Below are 23,356 nucleotides of genomic sequence, written 5' to 3'. Positions count from 1 at the left end.
ATATAGGGGCATGGCAGTCTGTGTATCACTGTAGGGATGGATGGGTCTTTGTTATATAGGGGCATGGCTATCTATGTATCACTATGGGGATGGATGGGACTTTGTTATATAGGGGCATTGCGATCTATGTATCACTATAGGGATGGATGGGACTTTGTTATATAGGGGCATTGCGATCTATGTATCACTATAGGGATGGATGGGACTTTGTTATATAGGGGCATTGCGATCTATATATCACTATAGGGATGGATGGGACTTTGTTATATAGGGGCATTGCGATCTATGTATCACTATAGGGATGGATGGGACTTTGTTATATAGGGGCATTGCGATCTATGTATCACTGTAGTGATGGATGGGACTTTGTTATATAGGGGCATTGCGATCTATGTATCACTGTAGTGATGGATGGGACTTTGTTATATAGGGGCATGGCAGTCTGTGTATCACTGTAGTGATGGATGGGACTTTGTTATATAGGGGCATGGCAGTCTGTGTATCACTGTAGTGATGGATGGGACTTTGTTATATAGGGGCATGGTGATCTATGTATCACTATAGGGATGGATGGGACTTTGTTATATAGGGGCATTGCGATCTATGTATCACTATAGGGATGGATGGGACTTTGTTATATAGGGGCATTGCGATCTATGTATCACTGTAGTGATGGATGGGACTTTGTTATATAGGGGCATGGCAGTCTGTGTATCACTGTAGTGATGGATGGGACTTTGTTATATAGGGGCATGGCAGTCTGTGTATCACTGTAGTGATGGATGGGACTTTGTTATATAGGGGCATGGTGATCTATGTATCACTATAGGGATGGATGGGACTTTGTTATATAGGGGCATGGTGATCTATGTATCACTGTAGGGATGGATGGGACTTTGTTATATAGGGGCATGGTGATCTATGTATCACTGTAGGGATGGATGGGACTTTGTTATATAGGGGCATGGTGATCTATGTATCACTGTAGTGATGGATGGGACTTTGTTATATAGGGGCATGGCAGTCTGTGTATCACTGTAGTGATGGATGGGACTTTGTTATATAGGGGCATGGCAGTCTGTGTATCACTGTAGTGATGGATGGGACTTTGTTATATAGGGGCATGTTGATCTATGTATCACTATAGGGATGGATGGGACTTTGTTATATAGGGGCATGGTGATCTATGTATCACTGTAGGGATGGATGGGACTTTGTTATATAGGGGCATGGTGATCTATGTATCACTGTAGTGATGGATGGGACTTTGTTATATAGGGGCATGGCGATCTATGTATCACTGTAGTGATGGATGGGACTTTGTTATATAGGGGCATGGTGATCTATGTATCACTGTAGTGATGGATGGGACTTTGTTATATAGGGGCATAGCAATCTATGTATCACTATGGGGATGGATGGAACAGAGATAGAGTTGAGAGCAGTCTCAACCCAAGGACATCTGCTGAGATAAGGGTCGGCATTCAGAGTCCTACAGAGATGTCGACATCGAACCTTTATCCACCCTCCAAGGGTTGACATTCCTCAGGTCGACATTTAGCGGATCGACATTCCTCAGATTGACATTCTTCGGATCGACATTCCAAGGGACGACATTTTTCTTATCGCCATTCTAAGGGTCGACATTCCGATGAACGCACTCCATCCAGTCGTAGATCTCGAGATCTACAGGTCAACTCTCTAAGGGTCGACATTCAGATCACTCTCCTGAGGGTCGATCGTCCCAGGGACACACTTCGACATAGTAATCGCAAGATTACTCTGATTCAGAGTGTCACCTCTCTACAGATCAATTGTATGGACACGAACCGAGACGTTCTCATTCTACAGATCGACATCGTCACCTCGACCGATCACGTTCATCGGACTCACAGTGTTATCTCTATGGACAGTCATCTTGACACTTTGGTTAGATAGAGATGTCGACTGGGATCAACATCGATGTCCATCTCACTGATGCCAACCTATGAGATACTATCCTTATCAGACAACTGATCGATATGGAGACTGCCATGAAGGACTCCGGAGACTCGCCTAAGCAGGCCAAACTCTCAAACAAATGACTCCTTCCATCCTCGGGACGACTGGGAACTGCTCCCAGTTGTAACCGTTACGTTCATTCCTGTAGGCGGAAGACTAAGTCATTTTGCCGGCAAATGGACCATCCTGGAGGACCCCTCCGTGTCCCAGATCCTCACAGCCACTAATGGGACTTCCAGTGCGATCCAGAGGCCATACCTGACCAACCAGCTGTAAAGACTACAAGCGACAATAGGAATGTTGATATCCAAGCATGCTCTAGAGTGTTTAGGCCCAAGTCCCAGTCCAAGTTCTACTCAGCTCTGCTTGCTAGTCAACACAGAAAAGTTGGAAACTACACCCACTCGACCACTGCAGTTCAGCGGAGCACTTTTCGACATCTCAGGGAGATGTTCATACCTCCTGACAGATGGACAAAGATACAACAACTTGTACCATTAGCACTCAGACAGTCACTACATCTATGACAAAGGCAGCAGTTGCTCTGTCTGTTGACATCGGCACAAGCCCTCACCCAGAAGGGTTGCCTCCAAATACGGCCAATTCAGCTTTCCTAACACCAGATCTTCAGATCGACGATTTTGGGGTCCTGATGCAGCTCCCATTGCACCTGTACAGCCATAAACAAAGGTGGTTATGCAAAACAAAACTCTTCTCAGGAGTTCCCCTGGTACCCATTCTACCAACACACCACTTGTTTGTGGATGCGTCGACAGTAGGGTGGGGAGCACATCTGCAGTATCAATAAACTTCATATCAACAATCTCAAATACAAGGCGGTCATTCTGTCGATCTCTCATTGGGCAGAAGTACTTCGACAATGCCTCAGTCGTATGGTATATCATCAAGATGGGGTCAACCCAGTCAGCTTCCCTGTTGGCTCTGACGATGGACTTTTATCGACAGATCGATGCATTGGGCATCAACGCCCGAGCTCGACACATTTTGGGAATAAGCAGTGTCACAGCAGACTCCCTGTCCCGTCCAGATCGACCATCCTTGACAGAATGGCATCTACACCCAAAGACCTTCGAGGGGATTTGCCACCTCTACCACTGCCTAGAGGTTGGCTTGTTCTTCACCAGGTTCAACTCACAACTCTCCAATTCCGGATCTAGAGGCATGGGAGTTTGACACTGGCCATATCATCGGAGAATCTCAACGCCTACATGTTTCCACCAACAGCCCTTCTACCACGGGTAATCATTGGATTTGAACGTAATATTACGAAACCTGATGTCAGCAGAATATGAACCCTTGGCGGAAAAAGATTTTGAACAGATTACACTCAAGACAGTCTTTCATCTAGTCCTGGCTACTGCTGCAAGGGTCAGTGAGGTACACACCTTGGATGTAAACAGGAATTGATTGACACGGAAAGGTCCATCTGGGTCTGCGATGAGATTTCATTGCTAAGAACCAGCTTCCTGGTTGACCTGACAGGCTATTCGCCAAACCGGCTTTGGCTTCGATTCTACATCTGAGGATCGCTAGGACATATTGCTATGTCCAGTTCGAGCTCTGCTCATATACTTGCAAGCCTCATCGACCCCGTGACGATACCAGAAGAGATTGTTTATCCCCATACCTCAGAGGTCTCCCGTACAGCGGTCTCCTTTTGGTTATGATCTGCATACTCCGTGCATACAACTTTGCGGGATTGCCTCCACCACAGACATCAAATCCTCACAAGACGAGAGCTGTCACATCTACCATGGCTCTACATAGCAACTGTTCCCCCAGTGCTATCATGAAAAGATGTCTTCGCCTCCTACTACTTATGAGATATTTCCGTAACTGATGTCCAAGGGCTATACTTATACCACTTCGGTCCGCTAGTCCTGGCTCAACAATTAATGATAGCCCGTCAACGCAGATAAATTGTGAGTACATTCACGGCAGTCGTGCAATCATATCATGTACAGCATGAATAAATAATTGAGAGCCACTCTCTTTTGTTTATTAATATTATTCGGGTTCCCAGAATGAGGCTTAAATGGAGAAGCACAAAAAACCTATCTGTAGAGACCATAAAAATGTCTATCATCACAAAGTCGCCGCAAGGCACAGCCGTTTCGACAGTGTCCCAATTCCATTATCGGCCCACCGCTGCAATGAACATGTGATGCAGTAATGCTTTGAAGATTCTCTTATGGATATTGTAGATTGTTTCCTCATTTTGTCTTAGCTATTCGATAAAAGAGCTTCGAAAAAGCGTAAAATGGGATGCCAAACAATAATACCTGCGTCAATTGAGAGTACGGACAACTTTGTTTGTGGAACGTATTGACTGATGACCCCTTCTGAATTGGTTAAAAGTCGTGGTTGAATAGCTTGCCTAATTTAAAACCATGCGGTTGTCATACTACGATGTCCTATGCGAAAACACACAAGCATTTGTTTCACCTAAAGACATATCGCTGTTCTCAAAATCACTCCACAGCAGTGATTCACCCATTGAAAACACAAGTAAAATCTCCTAACGCGGATGTGAGACAGTCCCAGGATTGAAGCACCGGCACCAGCTTCCTCGTGTACATCTTACGGCTACAGACGAATACAGACTAGGGTAATCTGCGACCCAACCGTGGGATAATGCATAGAATCAGTGTATGACAAGTTAAAAATTTTGTAAATTTTACAATTAAGTGTATATTTATAATACTTATCCTATCTCACATGATGTATTCCCGCTCATCTGATACCGCATCACACCAGCCTGTCAGCTCCAAGAAAGAGAATGATGAGGCAGTCAATGGATCATGCTGCATGAGATCCAAGTGCATGACCTAGATACTGGGGTGGTCGTCATGGTGATGCTTGGGCATCTGGGCAAATGAAGCTTAGAAGCTGGAAACTTTGATCAAGGGCGTTTCCATGCAAGGGATCGATAGAAGAAGGAAGAATGCATTGAGTGAGATAGGATAGGTATAATAAATATTCAGTTTATTGCAAAATATCCAATTATGTAATGCACAAAATTGATGTTTGTAATATATTTTATTAATTTTATTCAAAATTTTATTCAATATTGTTTACAGTAATTTCCTCGAAATTGTATGTGAAGTGATCAGTAGATCGCACAACTCACCGTTATTTACAGCAACCACGGTCAGATTGCAGGTTGCAACGAACTTTAGTTGCAAGTAAATGGATACATATATTATAAATGCCATACTTTGTCTTTTCAAAAAACATTTGTGGCAACTTCACTATTGTATGTCAACATAACATTTGCGCAATCAAAATACATGCAGTGCAGGAATTCTCTACGGTGACTGGTCAAATTGTACCATACGTAAAAATAGTCTGCAATAGCAATCACCTGTACCAAACTGCTACGCTTATGCTTCTTATAATTTTAAATATGTATAAAGTTGCATATAAAGTAACACATTATTGAAATATATTATTCCTGATAAAACAATAATTACAGATACAATTTCTTCCGACCATTGCATCCAAATTCTTTGAAGTTGTATCACTGGGTACTTTTTAACTGAATCACCGGTAGATCACCGGAGAAAACGTGTGTACAGCGGGTTGCTATTTCCGGCTTAGTTTACGAGACTATACACACGATAATCTTAATCTTTGCATATAAAACAATGCCTTGGAGAGCAGGAAATAGAATGTTAATGGTAAATCATTGTGTCTGCACGCCAGGAACCTATGGTTGTGGGTTCGAATCCCGGTTTGCCCCGTTTATGTTTCTAGGTTTGTCAGCACCATACCCATGCTCGTGGGTTTCACCGAAGTGGTAAACGTCTGAGACCTGCATCACTTCGGGCTTTCCTCCCACATTTAGCTGACACGCCGTGATATAACTGGAATACTGTTAAAAGTGGCGTTAAACCCAACTCACTCACTCACATTGTGTCTGGTGATGTTTTATATCGAATTTCATATTTTTAGCGATCTTAGCGCTAAGATGATCGTAACTCCCATACTTTAACATAGGCTTACAATAGTTGTAGCTCTAAGATCGCTTTGTGCAAGTGGGCCCTGGTTTGTAATACCTGTTTATTCACGTGAATTCGCTAAATATGTTTCTTACACTATGAAGCATAAACAACTATTATTCCAATCCTTTTTCAAACCCTGAAGTGTACATCGTAGATCATGTTAGGTAAGGCAGAGCATGTACTATTGTGTTGGTCATCTACCCACCTACGACTCCACCTCCTTTAAGAGAGGGTATCACTGCCCCCTGACAATGGTAACATTTTAATTTTTCTGAAAAAGAACCTGAAGTTGAACTGTTCACACTGCGAAGTGCACTGATTATTTTCTGGTGTTTGAACTTTTAAGATTCCTACTGTTTTGAAATTTGACATGTTTTGACGAAGGGTGAGAGAAAGTTCCACTTTGAAGCTTGACAAGTAGTGTTGTTATTATATACTCTTCAAAAATGAAACTTGACACTGACTTTCAAAATGTAATATAATGCGATTGTTTCAAAATAGAACACAGAAACCATAATTAAAACACTGTTTGAAGATCAATGTACACGATGTTCAAAACATTAATTGTGTCACCTAGACAGACACACATACACGATACAGTTAATGTCACAATCTGTTGTGCCCACCACGTGCATCAATCACCGCTTGACACCGACGACCCATAGATGCAATCAAGTTGTCAATAACACGCTGTTGGATGTGCTGCCATTCATGCTGAAGTGCATCAAGAAGCCCCGGAAGTGTTTTGGGCGGTGGATTCCTTCTGCAAACGCGTCGATCCAACTCGTCCCACAGATGCTCAATCGAGGACAAATCTGGTGACCGGGCTGGCCAAGGTAATGTCTGGATGTTGTTGTGCTGTAAGAAGTCCTGACAAACACGTGCAATATGCGGTCGAGCGTTGTCCTGCTGGAACTGTCCGCCATGAACGTTGACATGAGGAAGAACGTAAGGCTGTAGGATCAAGTCTCTGTAACACACACCTGTCAATGCACCTGCCACATGCACGAGAGGCGTCCTACCACCGTGATGAATTCAGGCCCATACCATGACACTCCCGCGGCCAAATGGGACAACCTGCTGCACACAGTTGGGGGCGTAACGTGCGCGCCCATCAGCATGTGTGAGTAGGAAACGAGACTAGTCAGTAAACAGTACATTTCTCCACCTTGCACGTGCCCATCTAACACTCTGTTGGCACCAAAGCAGACGGTCCGCCAGATGACGAGGGGTCAATACATGACGTCGAACAGGTCTTCGTGCAAAAAGTCCAGCCTCCCTCAGTCTGTTGCGTACCGTTTGATCTGATATTCTGCATACCCCAGGGATCTGTGGTTGTAGACGTGGCCGTGGTAGTGCGGTCTCACAGGTGTCGCAGCCGGATGTATCGATCTTGTGCTTGGGTTGTCACCCTTGGTCTTCCTGACCTTGGTCTGTCGTCAACTCTGTTGGTGTTGTTGTATCGGGTCCACAGTGCGGAGATTGTCAGTCTGGATACCCAAAAGTGCCTGGCCACTTCTTGCTGAGTTACTCCAGCTTTTAATCTACCAATGGCGTTGTTCCGTTGAGCTGCATTCAGTCTTGGCATTCTGTCACCGCCTCTACAGCCGTTATAAGGACTGTATGAACAGCCGTTGATGTGGATTTTTATACCCATTCAGCAGGGAGGCCTGCATGCCTAAATGCAGGATCCTGTGCTGCACGTTTTATACAGGCGGTTGCGTTTGGATGAAGCTGTAAAATTGATCCCCAAACGCTACGTTTATGTGCTTTGAATGTGTTTTCGCGAATTATATCGAGATACGTATTGTATCATGACCTTCCTGTATCGTTGCAGCCCTAGTTATTAATACAAAGCTTCGAAAATAGAGATATTTCCAAGTATGTTCTCATGTTACTGAGTGGAAATAGGTGATAGTAGATATATTTTAAAATTCTTTCCACTTTTGTAGTGAATGAAAATAAAAAATACGAAATAGGTTAATGGATATTATGAAATTTTACAATTGCCAAAAATTACCACAATTTTTGCTTCTCTGGACATGTGTAAGCTTACATTCTTTTGTTAAGAACAAACTTAATTAAGTTGTCAACGCATTATTTAAATAATTTAACAAACATAACTTTCATATTCTTTAAGACAAGGATGAGACCCTTCAGTGGTGTATGACATGTAGTAGCAGAGATGTTGTACAAGCTGGTATTTGCCTTGATACATGTAGGCTTCATCTATCACCCCCAGAGTCTCTGAGCTCAGTGTCATAGCAGTAAAAGCTACTAGTAGACTGATCTTGAAAGAGTCTACACACCATTAAGAACTTTAAAAGGTCTGGAATTTGCTTGACGTGGTTGTGTGATGATCCCTGGTTAACCTTCACTCATAGAGGTGTTTATTCCCCACATGGTGAAGATGCAGGTGGGGAAACACTAAGACTGTTGTGTGTCTTACAAGATGGACCTCGTTTTATTTGTTTTGATTGGATAACCTTGCCCTCAGTCACAACAAAAACTACTTTTTAATGGAACTATAGCGATCAACATGTCCATCTATCCAGAACTCATAAACCGTTGAGTATTACTTGATGAAACTTGCTGTACAGATCAGTCTAGTGGGGAACTGGTGCCTTTGAATTCCAAACCCTTTAAATATTTCTTGATGAAACTTCCTATGCAGATCAATCTAGTGGTGAACTGGTGCCTTTTGATGATTTGGGATTTTGAAAAATTACTTTTTCTTGACTGAACTGAAGTTATCCAATGGCAATATACCAAAAGTTGGGTCTAAGTAGAAAACTACATTTCTGAATTGCTCCAGAACGAGGGATATGTCATCTCCTGATGTTGCCACATTTGGTAAAGCCCCAATGGTTCATGGTACATGTAATTCTTGTGAAGACCAAACCTTCAGTACATCATTGACTTAATCCTGTTAACTATTGTTTGCTTTTTGGTGGGACAGTTTTGGGCATTCAGGCAATATTGGGGATCTATTAGGCTGCATATTTTTTCTCTTGTCATGCAAACACTTTTCTAGTTAAACTTTAAATTTGTGTTTCATGAAGCTTTCTCCATGTTTCGAGGAAGATGCCAAACTTTGAGTCCTGCTAAGGCACCATTATCTGTTGTCAAGGTCTCCCATTGTTGATTATGTTGATTACGAAAATAGGGAGTGCATCTTGGAAGATGCTGAACCAAAAGTGGAGATACATAGAAGCTTGTTGTAATAGCATTGTTCTTTAAGTTCCTTTGAATATCAATATGATGCCATGCTGTCTTCCCACATGAAACAGAAAACGTTAGGACAATCAGTATGATACTTAAGACCCTCACAACTCACCCCTTCCTTACTGGATGACTGAAAATATCACTGCTTATAAATTTCAGTTAAGAATATACTTGAGCAACAGCGCATTGACTGTATTTATTTTCATTTTTGGAGAGGGTGTTTGGTAGCAAGGGATAGAAATGTATTTTTGTTTAAAGTATGCCGCAAGGCACTCATTAAAACGGTTTATGCATGCCCTTTGGAATTAAACAGTGCCATCTACAATAATAATTTTGCTCCTTTGCTGAACTGTTTCCTTAGATGTTGTTTCACCAAGGCTAGATAGAAGCAGTTGTAATTTTGAAGGTTTGCCCCTTCTTTTCATTGAGTTTGATCATACCATTTTCCTTTTGTGTGTACCCACATTTAATTGTGGTTTCACTTGGTAAACATTGTCACAAGGTACTGTTGTTATGAAACCAAATTAATTAAATCAGTGTGAACTTTAGGCATGCCCATGGTTAAAAGAGTATGAATCCAGCTCCATGTCTGCTGTTTAACCTCTTCAATTTATTTGTTCCAGGGTCAACTGCCTCCCTTCTCCTCAATCATGCCATTTCGATCACCAGTAGGAACATCCTTTTCTCCCAGTTTCTCTGCTCCACTCAGCATGTACACATCTTCACCTGTCACATGCCTCCCAGACCAGCCTGAGATGGGTCTTCTACGGCCCCAGTACTTTCCCAGTATGAGCTTGGCAACACAACTTAAGCTTCCTGAGCAGACATCACCCGTGTCTACACCTACTGGCACCACAGAAAATAATGAAGTGGTAAGCACCACCAGCCATGGCCAGACTCGCAAATACAGCACTGAGTCCCATAACTCGCCCCCAATTTCCACTCTTGATGCCCAAGCAGATGCCAACAGCAAGATGGATCAAGACGCTGACACTTCTCAGAATGCAGGCGGACTGAGTGAGTCCAGTGACAGTGGCTCCCAGACACCCGATGGGGTGGAAAATGGAGGAACTGACGATGCCCAGCCATTGGCCATCGAGAGGCAGAATCTCAACACGCGCATGATGCCATCATCCTCTAGCGGGCGTAAACAGCGTCACCCCATGCGACGCTACAGCAGCAGCGCCAGCAGCGAGCAGGAGATGCCTCAGTCCACTTCCTGCCTTCCCACCAACATACACACCAATGGGATGAAGCTGCCTGCAGAGCCAAACGATGCAGAGGATGTGGCTCTGGTGTCTTATCTCCTGTGGAAAGGTAAGGTCTACAAGTGTGAACACTGCCACATCATTTTCGATGACTGCACCCTCTACCTTCTCCACAACGGCTTCCACTCTCATGACTCTGACCCCTTCAAATGTGTCATCTGCAAACTCTCATGTAAAGACCGCATCGACTTCAACTGCCACCTGACAAGTCACATCAAGTAAACAGAGGCACAGCATCACAGTAACATGAAAGATATTATAAATATTTTTGACTGCTAGTTTATTTCCAACTGTGTAAGGTGGTGGACAACACATCACCATGCTTATGTTCATCCAACAGTTTGATATATTAAGGTTTTGTTATTCTAAACTTGGACCACAGATTGCAAATAAGATTATTGGTATTTCACTCAATCATGACAATGATCTTCACTTTTTGTACTGATAGACAAATTGTTTTATTGTCTGTTCGACAGACTCTAAAAGATGCCATAGCCAAAACAATATTATTATTCCATTGGCCATGAAAGCTTTATTTATACAATTTTGAAGTGCTTTTATCATGTTTTCATGTTACATTTGTGTAAACATTTATTGTTTGTATTCATGAAGTATGATTCTCCAAATCTTCAGCAAGAAATGTATTTTTATTGGAAATCTGTGAATACAACCGTACTGTAATTTTCAGTGTGCAGGGTATTGTGTTTTACAACCGCAAGTCAGTGTAGATAAATATATAAATCTATATATATTCATGTAGAAACAGGACCAAGCATGAAGTATTTATTATTTGTTTAAATATTTGAACATAAAAAATTAAGTGCATTTGGTTATAATTTCAACATTTCAACATTGATAAATTTTAGCATAAATGAGAGCATTATATATTAAGTTGCATTCATAATGTTTCATAATACTCATTGACATATCTGCACCTCATCCCTTGTCCTGGTCAATTCCTGGACAGGACTTTATGTGACATCACTCTTGTCTGTTATCTGTATCAAGCATTTCACATTTTGATTAAGGTTTTGTGTCTTCTTTTGAATGTCTATAGAGAGCAAAAATCATACAAATTTTTAATATAAAACTTCAGAATCAGATTCACTGGCACATAGCAAGAATACTAGGTGTAAATGACTCATTGTGACATTCAGCCTTTTTCTATTGCATGTTCATGTGCAATGTGTAAGATAGGTCAGGTAAACTGGTGTACTGTGTTGTCATGCCAGCCAGCCTGACTCCTCACAGCCAATTCACTCCTAGTTCAGCCTGCCAGTACAGATGTAGTGTGTTGCCGTCACTCAGAATGTACTCATTGTTCCTTCTAGTCACACACCAACATTGGCAATCTCATCAATGTCACCATCTTACATTTTGTCAACAAATTGATATTTTGCATTTAGAAATTAAAGTTGGAAAGTAGGTGTTTGGTACCATTGGGTTCTGCTACGTGTTCTTTGAAATTCTCACTGTATTTGTTTAGTCAGCAGAGACCTGAGTATTCATTAGAAACTGTGCTCTAGAATCATTGTCTTTTGGTTTAAATCATGACACCAAGTTTTACATGCCTGTTGGGAAGAAAATAAATCATCATGATATTGTTCAATTTGTGCGTGGACCAAAGGCAGTTGTGCAGTGCAGTTGATCAGAATAGGCGGAATATATCAGTTCTAGAAGTAACAACATTAGGAAGTCATTTTAGGGATACCTTCAGACTTAACATTAATTTCTGGAATTTCCATAATTGTTTATGGTTAATTTTGCTGTCATTACAAAAGGGCTACAAATGCTGTGAGATGTTTATTACAGACCCCGTTTTGTCATTGTTTGTGTTCCTGGCCTATATAATGATATTACTCCTCTAAGGCTGCTGGCTGTATGTACAGTATTGTACACTTATATATATATATATATATATATATCTTACCGTCACAGGTACATTGTCCAGGAAATAGTTTCTTCAATATTCTTTATCAGTCTCTTGAGTTTGATGAAAGTGTTGACTACTTAGACCTTGATGTGATTGTGTTGTGGTGTATTCATGTATAGCTAGTGAGGCAATTCCTTCACAGGGGCTGTTGCAGGGGCACCTGCTGCCTGGGGGCTGCCTGCTTCAGAACCCTACTTATGTATATAGTGACCACAGATTAGGTGTGGGAAAACACACTCAACACACATCATGTAGTGGGGCTGCCATTACACATTGCAACAGATTCAAATGTCAAAAATTGTTATATGCCAAAGATTAAAAGAAAAGCTTTATACTGAGTGTACTTACTATTTCCCTCGCACAAATTCCAGTTGTCCATGTCAGTAAAACAGAGGACTAGTTACCTACTTACATTTAATACAGTTATGTTCCTGAAAGTCAAAGTGTTTGGACCAAGTCAGAAGACTGAGTGATAGTTTGATATTTTCATATACATTGTACATGTATAGATATGCATGCTTGCCAGTGTGAGGGCCGAGTGCCGACCAATAGATCTGACACTTTACAAAATATTTGGGCAATGATCAATATTGTTTGTCATTCTTTCGTCAGTCAGTCACCTCAAAGGTGAATTTTTATATATATAATCAAAGTTACATTTAATTTTCCTATATGATATTATGGGTTTAGTAACAATTTATGTTATTGCCCCATTTATTTGGGCATTGTGTGTCAAGAATATATTATATATTTTATGGATGTATTTAGCAGATACCATGTACATGTAGGTATGTTTTGTAATCTGCCTGCTTTTGATTATATTATCATGCAATAGATATATGTGATTACTCTGATTGTCCAGAATCAAAATTCTTGAATGTGATTGTGATGCCCCTGCTGCTGCTGCTGCTGGCACCAATGTTGTTGATGTTGCCGCATAAATGATATGATACGGACCAGCACCTAGCTGTTCAGGAGTACATGGCTAGAGCCAGGCTCCTCTGTACAGACTCCAGATGTTGGACTCTCCTGCATCTGACTCCTGGCCAGCAGGCAGGTGTGTTGTGCATGTCTGAATGAGTATTGGACGTGGCAGTGTTGGTCACTGACTGTGAATGTGTAACATGGAAGGATGAACGTCGGCAGCACCTGCAGCAGGAGGCTTCCTCCTCCTCCTCCTCCTCCTTTCCCAGTGTTCTCTCTGCCAAGCAGCAAACACAGGCCAGCTACACACCTTACACGTATTAGTGTACACATGCTTAAAGCAATTATGTGTAGTGGTGTTCTAGCAATATACAGTGAAGTTGTTGTGTGAGAAGGTCTGCACTGGTCAGGGTCACCATCCAGCAGTGTGTGTCACTATAAACCACAGCAGAAGGGCCACCACCTCACCCCCTACTGACTACTGGCAGTTGATACACCACTAATCTTAAAACTACCTTACGGTAGTACTCGCATCACTATGATGCATGCAGTACTCTCATGGCACATGTATTGAATGAAAGTTTGTGCCTAATTTTAAATCATACTTGGTTGTTAATCTCTGCATAGCTGTGTAGCTGCGGGTGAAGGCAACATCTTACTTCATGGCCAGCTTCATACTATGGAGGAAATGCATTCAACTGACAGAAAATCTGTCCTTTTGAAAACGTTTATCATATGCAAGTCATTTTCTCATTTTATATCATGTCTCTAAGTATATCAATACAAGATAAGCCAACAGTATTTTTAGTTGGAGGGTTTTTTAAAGTAACTTGGAGCGTAAAACCAACTTAGAGCCACTTTTCTAGCTGTCTGTACAAAGAAAGGTCATTGAGTGACCTTGTGTCTCTGTCCGTCCACTTCAGTTGATGCCAGGTCAGGTGAGCCTGGTGGCTGCTCCTCTAATTAGTGGCGGGTGACTCTGAACAGTGTGCCAGCCTGTCATTGTGATTAAAAAGATCATCATGCAACAAGCTAAGTCCATCATGATTTTTTATTAAAAGCAATATATTATATGGCCAGTCTTGTATAATGCCTTTTCATGACTCCTGTCATTCTTCTCCAAGCCATGCAGATGAAGCTTCAAGCTACAGCAATACTAAACAATGCCTACTTTTTCACTATTTTATCTGTGGTGCTGGATCAACAATTACATTTGTCTCATAGTTATATTATTTGTGTAACATACATACATACATACATATATATATATATATATATATATATATATATATATGTGTCTTTATTTTAAGTAAATGGTTACACCAATTAGCTGACTACTTAGTAGTAGTTTCCCATGTTGGTTCGTGTAAAGACTGCTACTGCTAGCTAGATGTGTTGTCTTGTGTAACAGCTGCTGTCTGTGGTGTCATACTTCCCCATGACCTATGCAGCTTTGCAATTCTGCACCTCTTGGGTGGACCTAGCCTCAGCCTATTTGTAGCTTGAATACTGTACCCCATTTGCTGTTGTAACCTGCCTCGGCCTATGCGCCCAGTGCTTACATGCTCTGTCTTCTGTCTTCATACCTGCCAAAGGCAGCCAGTCTTAACCCCATATGCAAGTTCACATTGAAGATGCAATTCCATGACATGTTACATATCAATGCACACCAGCCCAGAAGATGTGACACATCTCAGCACACTACCCCATAAGATCATATACATTACTGTTGTTTACTCCACCTAAACACTCTCAACAATATCACATTTACTTCACAGAAACAATACATCCTATTCTTCCCAAATCTCATACTATACACCTTACTCCACACAAACCCACGCAACATTTCACCTTACTCCACACAAACCCACACAACAACACTACACCTTACTCCACATTTCACCTTACTCCACACTTCACCTTACTCTGCACAAACCCACACAACAACACTACACCTTACTCCACACTTCACCTCACTCCACACTTCACCTTACTCCACACAAACCCACACAACAACACTACACCTTACTCCACATTTCACCTTACTCCACACTTTACCTTACTCCACACTACACCTTACTCCACACTTCACCTTACTCCACACTACACCTTACTCCACACAAACCCACACAACAACACTACACCTTACTCCACACTACACCTTACTCCACACTTCACCTTACTCCACACAAACCCATACAACAACACTACACCTTACTCCACACTTCACCTTACTCCACACAAACCCACACAACAACACTACACCTTACTCCACACTTCACCTTACTCCACACAAACCCACACAACAACACTACACCTTACTCCACACTTCACCTTACTCCACACAAACCCACACAACAACACTACACCTTACTCCACACTTCACCTTACTCCACACTACACCTTACTCCACACACTACACCTTACTCCACAATTCACCTTACTCCACACTTCACCTTACTCCACACTTCACCTTACTCCACACCACACCTTACTCCACACTACACCTTACTCCACACTACACCTTACTCCACACACTACACCTTACTCCACACTTCACCTTACTCCACACTACACCTTACTCCACACTTCACCTTACTCCACACTACACCTTACTCCACACTACACCTTACTCCACACTTCACCTTACTCCACACTTCACCTTACTCCACACTTCACCTTACTCCACACAAACCCACACAACAACACTACACCTTACTCCACACTACACCTTACTCCACACTTCACCTTACTCCACACTTCACCTTACTCCACACAAACCCACACAACAACACTACACCTTACTCCACACTACACCTTACTCCACACTTCACCTTACTACACCTTACTCCACACACTACACCTTACTCCACACTTCACCTTACTCCACACTACACCTTACTCCACACTTCACCTTACTCCACACTACACCTTACTCCACACTACACCTTACTCCACAATTCACCTTACTCCACACTTCACCTTACTCCACACTTCACCTTACTCCACACTTCACCTTTCTCCACACTACACCTTACTCCACACTACACCTTACTCCACACTTCACCTTACTCCACACTACACCTTACTCCACACTTTACCTTACTCCACACTACACCTTACTCCACACAAACCCACGCAACATTTCACCTTACTCAACACTACACCTTACTCCACACTTCACCTTACTCCACACTACACCTTACTCCACACTTCACCTTACTCCACACTACACCTTACTCCACACTACACCTTACTCCACAATTCACCTTACTCCACACTTCACCTTACTCCACACTTCACCTTACTCCACACTTCACCTTTCTCCACACTACACCTTACTCCACACTACACCTTACTCCACACTTCACCTTACTCCACACTACACCTTACTCCACACTTTACCTTACTCCACACTACACCTTACTCCACACAAACCCACGCAACATTTCACCTTACTCAACACTACACCTTACTCCACACTTCACCTTACTCCACACTTCACCTTACTCCACACTTCACCTTACTCCACACTTCACCTTACTCCACACTACACCTTACTCCACACAAACCCACACAGCAATGCTTCTTCCTACTATCCTGCACATCCTGTCCACTCCACAGTACAGGCAACTGCTCCGAGTCCAACACTGGCCACTGCATCCTTCCCTGGACTATGTAGTCCGGCATGTGTCCACTCAGTGATCCACATTGTTTATGTGCCCATGTTGAGTCATGAAGTTCCTCCTAGCCTTCGGTCACCACTACTAACAGTGCATGCTTCAAGACTTAACTTGATATGACATGCAGGCTGAGGTGGGATACACCAATGTTACCATACAGCTTTATGTAGTGTGGTGGTGCACATTTACCAAAGATATTCTTTGCCAGATATATCATATGTACCAGGGTACCCAAATTACCCAATGCAATGTGCATATTGAAAGGAGAAATCTGCAGCAGTATCTCCAGCAGAGACCTACCCGCAACTCTTACACTGTGGTGTTGTCTGTTTCCCATCCCTCCTCCTAGTGGTGATATGACTGTTGTAAGCTACTTGTACCACTGAGTCAATAACCCATGAGTGAATGTAATCAGGATGAAATTAGCTTCACACATAATGTTTTTAGTGTCCATACAGGCATCCAAATGTTTTCAGCTTTGAGCATATGTGTTCATGTGTACTTCATGTGGGTGTGGAGCATTTGTATTCAGGGTAAATAAGTACTATGAGCTGACAGTGAATATGTTTCCCAGACTGAAGATGTATGTCTTGAATATTTCTCAGTGTAGAAAAATACTCTGTTATCAAGTTATTGGATCCAAACAGAATAAGTTCATACATTCCAGATTACAAGAATATCTGTTCAGTATGTTAGACTGTTTTCAACATTGTTGGTCAATGAAAAAAATTCCATGTTAAAGAATATACCAATTAGATAATACCGATTTGCAGATTATTTTAGCATGTTTTGTTCTTTAACCATTTTGGCATGTTACATTGGGACATGAATTCATTGGTTGTAAACCAAGCAGCAGTGAATCTTTCAGAGGAACAGTGGTGTTTTATTGACTTCTGATATTGCATACAAAGACAGAATTCCTTTGGATATTAACATCTTTATATGTTTCATTTTTAGGCTCTGTATAAGACTTTTTTCCTTGGAAGTCTCTATATGCACAGAGAAATACAAAGAATGGGTATAACAGGGTTGCTTTTTTCAGTTAAATGAAGTACAAGTTTGAAAATGGGGACAATGTGGTCTGTATTATTGTGTAAATTCTTACAATTCTTGGAAATGGCCTTCAAACCTGCAGACCTACTCCTGAGGTCATGTTTGGAGCATACAACTTTCAACAATGATATGTGAACTAGCAATGTTCTTCAGGAAAAGGTTTCCAGATGCCTGTATATAATTTTTGTGTTGTAGTTGGACCAAATATTTTGCATGATTAAAAGTCAGTTAGGTTTTAGGTGTATGATGGGTCTAAATGTGTGTCATATTTCAAATGATGAAAACATTTGAGAAAAAGGCAACTTAGATTTGCAACTGATATTTTGGTGTCAGGCAGGTAGGCATGTCTGAGCAGGTAGAAAAATTAATCTTTTAACACACTGCATGTCCTTTTGTAACCCACAAACAAATACATTTGACAAAGTTGTAACTATGACAGTACTTCTTAACTCTATAGAATTGATGACTAATTTGGACCGCTTTTCAGTGGGAAGAATATGTGACAAGTTTGTGAGATGTATCCCTTAAGGAGGTTTAGATGTGCACTGATAATACTATGCAAGCGCAAGGCCATTCCATGTTTCAGTATAAGTGATGGGGGGTGGGAAAAATTAATAGGGAGCAATATTGCCAGTGCTTTTGTTGGATTTCTTAACAAATCCATGCTTGGCTTTCTTGAAAATGTAGAAATACCCTGACATTTATTTACAGCATACTGTTACTACTGATGTGTTATGAGCTTTTCTGTGCTCTTCATGTCCGAGAAAGATATGATGTGCAGGTCACTGTTGATTGAATTCTGTGCAGCTCACTGTTGATCTACGATGTCCTGTGCAGCTCACTGTTGATCTACGATGTTCTGTGCAGCTCACTGTTGATCTACGATGTTCTGTGCAGGTCACTGTTGATTGAATTCTGTGCAGGTCACTGTTAATCTATGATGTTCTGTGCAGGTCACTGTTGATCTATGATGTTCTGTGCAGGTCACTGTTGATCTACGATGTTCTGTGCAGCTCACTGTTGATCTACAATGTCCTGTGCAGGTCACTGTCGATCTATGATGTTCTGTGCAGCTCACTGTTGATCTATGATGTTCTGTGCAGGTCACTGTTGATCTACTATGTCCTTTGCAGGTCACTGTTGATTGAATTCTGTGCAGCTCACTGTTGATCTACTATGTCCTGTGCAGGTCACTGTTGATTGAATTCTGTGCAGCTCACTGTTGATCTACGATGTTCTGTGCAGGTCACTGTTGATTGAATTCTGTGCAGCTCACTGTTGATCTACGATGTCCTGTGCAGGTCACTGTTGATCTACGATGTCCTGTGCAGGTCACTATTGATTGAATTCTGTGCAGCTCACTGTTGATCTATGATGTCCTGTGCAGGTCACTGTTGATTGAATTCTGTGCAGGTCACTGTTGATCTATGATGTTCTGTGCAGGTCACTGTCGATCTATGATGTTCTGTGCAGGTCACTGTCGATCTATGATGTTCTGTGCAGGTCACTGTTGATCTACTATGTTCTGTGCAGGTCACTGTTGATCTATGATGTTCTGTGCAGCTCACTATTGATCTACGATGTCCTGTGCAGGTCACTATTGATTGAATTCTGTGCAGCTCACTGTTGATCTACGATGTCCTGTGCAGGTCACTGTTGATTGAATTCTGTGCAGGTCACTGTTGATCTATGATGTTCTGTGCAGGTCACTGTTGATCTACTATGTTCTGTGCAGCTCACTGTTGATCTACGATGTCCTGTGCAGGTCACTGTTGATTGAATTCTGTGCAGCTCACTGTTGATCTACGATGTCCTGTGCAGGTCACTGTTGATTGAATTCTGTGCAGCTCACTGTTGATCTATGATGTTCTGTGCAGGTCACTGTTGATCTACTATGTTCTGTGCAGGTCACTGATGATCTAGGTTGTTCCGTGCAGCTCACTGTTGATCTACGATGTCCTGTGCAGGTCACTGTTGATTGAATTCTGTGCAGCTCACCGTTGATCTACTATGTTCCGTGCAGGTCACTGTTGATATACCATGTTCTGTGCAGGTCACTGTTGATCTGCGATGTTCTGTGCAGGTCACTGTTGATCGACGATGTTCTGTGCAGGTTGATGTTGATCTACGATGCCCTGTGCAGTTCACTATTGATTGAATTCTGTGCAGCTCACTGTTGATCTGCAATGTTCTGTGCAGGTCACTGTTGATCTACTATGTTCTGTGCAGGTTGATGTTGACGGACAAATGGAGTGAAAGAGATTCATCATTCATGGAATGTAACTAACACTTGAAGTATCTGGTTCAACAGTGTTTTACTTCCGGCTTATAAGATAGGGAGTCCAGGGTAGGTTTGATGTGAAAACTAGACAGTGGATGTGAAAGCTGAAGGTAATATAAGTGAAGTATGGACTTGAGTATTTTAAATCAGTGTTGCATGCAGGATGAGTTGATGGTGGGGTACCTTTTGGAAATAGTTCCATCTTCAATATTGTTCGGCAGTCAGGCAGTATTTGCTTTGAATTGTTCATTTACTTTCTATAGTAACATTGGAAGATTTGACCTCAAATTCATTAATTTGATGTATTAAACGTCTCTACTGAGCATGCACCTAGTACTGCTACACAGACGGCTTTGCAAGTAAGTCCATCTGTTTCTTTTCTAACTGTAACCCACACTGAAGTTGAAACTGTAAATTTTACAGATGAGTATGGTGGCTGGAAAGTGAAAAGTATGAATTTCAAGAAATTGTCTTAAAAATCTTGATAAGCAGAGCATGTCTATTTTGCTGATAATACATCCATATCAAGTGCATATCCTTCTTCCTTATTCAGGACATGAGATCTCTGAATCCATTTTTTGTCCAAACATGATACAGCACTGTGTTATTGGTAGTTTGAATGGGGCTGCCAAAGAGTATTTTTTAGTAATGAACAAGTGGTTTGAAATCTTCCCATGTTGCTATAAGGTGAATTAGTTGCCATGGTGTTTGGGGGATCAGTGGTTGAGCTGTACTCATGTTTTTCTACAGTCAACTTTTACATGTTCGTATTGCTGCTTTTGTCTTGATGCATTTTGCAAACTGTTCATCTGTGTATTACAATATGTTGGTGCTACATTATCATGCCATTTATTATTCTACATTATATATCATAGTAGGGGAGGGTCTTTATATAGGGCTTGTAGGTCTATATCATATTTGTGAATTTTGTATTTAAAGTTGTGCCTTTAGTTGATAAATTCTACTTTTGTACACGTGTTAGTTTCAATGACTTGTTTGCGTGCAGACCTAGTCTGCATGCCACATATATGTAGAGGTTGTAGGTATTTTGTTCTGCTCTGGGACTTTTGGACTGTGAAGTATTTCCCAGGACTGCTGCTACTGGGACAATCAGTCCAGGGAGTGGAGTAACACAAACCAGTCAGTCTGTCTCAGACGTGTAGTTTCAGTGGTAGTCCTTATGTTTAAGGGTCTAACCCTGCAGCTTGTGAGTAGACAAGTTCTTGTTACAGATGCAACCTATATTTTGACAGGCTTTGAGTGCAACAATTGCACACTACTGTTGTCTCTCGGCATTTTGCCCACACATGTTAAGGGTTCAACCCTAGTTACGCCTTCCAGTGCTACCAATATTGTTGTCTTCTTTATAGATCTGAATCAAAATCATGTTTTGTCCAATTGTAATATTTCAGTGATAATAATTGTGCACGAGCTATTGTCAAAATTGAAATATGTTCCACATATGACTGTTTTAGTGCACATCGGTGACTGATAGTATTGTCTTGCAAGTATTCCCATGAGTCAGTGGCATGTTGGGCATGTCAGCGCATAGGCAGGATTCATTCAAACATCTCCATAGCATGCTTAACTAATTTAAAGATTGAAAAAAATATTGTTTCCTTTAATGAAACTGGTTATGGTATTTCTTATTCATGAAATGTTCCCTGATTTCAAATTGCTTATTAATGTAAACAAGTTGCATATAGCTGTCCCAACATGCCATCCTGTCTCCACTACCACAAGCCACCAGGCGCCTGGATACAATCAACATCAGGCACTGACACACTTGGAGATTTGAGGTCTATAATGTGACATAAGCACGCATTTTTCCCAAGTTGCTCACATCAGAAGCAGTTTAGAATTGAAGATCCGACATAGAATATAAAAAGCCTGACGATCTATTGAATCTATTTTACCTTTTGTTGGATTGTTTTTCAGTGTAGTGGAGAGTCCAAGTGTTCAGTGCTTGATGCAAGTGTATGGAGATGGTGAGGCAGGTGCCAACATGTGTTCCACATCCAGTACTTAGTTATTCATTTGTTGTTTTCTGAGCCTTACTGGCTGTATTAGGGTCCATGGTATTATGTATTGTTATCTATTTGTTTTTGTACAAAGCATATCAAGCTAGGTGAGATCGGTGGCTTTGTTAGTTGAGTATTTAGTTTGTTTGTGAAGCCCAAGCTTACAGGTGGGCAGGTCGCCTAGTTATACACATTTTGTTATACATTATACTTTAGATATTTTAGCAATTTATGTATTTGTCTACAGCATTTTTTCAATGTTAGTGGAGCATACCATGAGCTTCCGCATTAAAAGCTTTACAAAACTTTTACTACATGTCCTGTTGTTATCGAACAGTGGCATGTGTTTCCTCAGATTACTCACTAATTCTTGGGTGCAGTTCACATAAGTTGCACAAATCTCGTGCACCAATGTTATTAATGTAGTTTTGAGATGGATTGAATAAAACATTATTGGGGTGACATTCGGTAAGTATTTGTCACTGCAGGCAGCAAGGTTCCAGCAACATGAAGGAAACCTGTATGTATTGCCTGGCAAACTGTGATTTGTAGGTAGCATGACCAACAATTCATGCAACTGTTGTTAGATTACAAGAGATTCTCTTTAAGAAGATCCATGGAAAGCTAAGGAACAGACAGGTAATTCCTTCCTTGAGTTATCTCTTGGGGAAATCCTGCCCACAGGGCATGTCTAAATCCCTCTTGTTGTTGACTGCAAGCATGACATGCTTATAGTTGCATCTAGATAGCAAAATTTTCTAATTCATAAAGTATTTACTAGTATTTTGGTGATCTATTAGACATGTTTCTCTATTATATCTTGATACCAGTTCCTACTTAATGATATTATTATTATTTTTCTTGTTTTGGTGACTGTTTAAAGTGTCATGCATGTCTTGTCTAGCTCAAACTAAATGCACCAACTGCAAAACTTTTCAGAGA

At 41.4% G+C, this 23,356-nt stretch overlaps 1 protein-coding gene and 1 long non-coding RNA gene across 3 annotated transcripts in view; both read left to right on the top strand.

The window, feature by feature from the left end:
* LOC124116695 (zinc finger protein 629-like) overlaps nucleotides 1–14,631 on the top strand; it is a 29,017-nt gene extending 14,386 nt beyond the window's left edge. The window contains exon 3 of the mRNA XM_046478134.2: nucleotides 9,875–14,631. Within this exon, the coding sequence (XP_046334090.1) occupies nucleotides 9,875–10,741 (867 nt within the window). The 3' untranslated portion in view covers nucleotides 10,742–14,631. The remainder of the gene's footprint in view (nucleotides 1–9,874) is intronic.
* A 2,564-nt stretch (nucleotides 14,632–17,195) lies between these two features.
* On the top strand, nucleotides 17,196–22,725 carry LOC124116694. Of its 2 annotated transcripts, none has more exons than XR_007220598.1 (2): nucleotides 17,196–19,413; nucleotides 19,500–22,725. It is a non-coding gene; the product is annotated as an uncharacterized LOC124116694 (long non-coding RNA). The 2 variants fall into 2 exon arrangements; XR_007220597.1 differs by having other exon boundaries at nucleotides 19,444–22,725.
* Nucleotides 22,726–23,356: the final 631 nt, after the last annotated feature.

This window comes from Haliotis rufescens, unplaced genomic scaffold, assembly GCF_023055435.1.
Source record: "Haliotis rufescens isolate VD_foot unplaced genomic scaffold, xgHalRufe1.0.p SCAF_14, whole genome shotgun sequence".
Taxonomy (NCBI): domain Eukaryota; kingdom Metazoa; phylum Mollusca; class Gastropoda; order Lepetellida; family Haliotidae; genus Haliotis; species Haliotis rufescens.
This window is presented reverse-complemented; position numbering and strand designations above follow the sequence as displayed.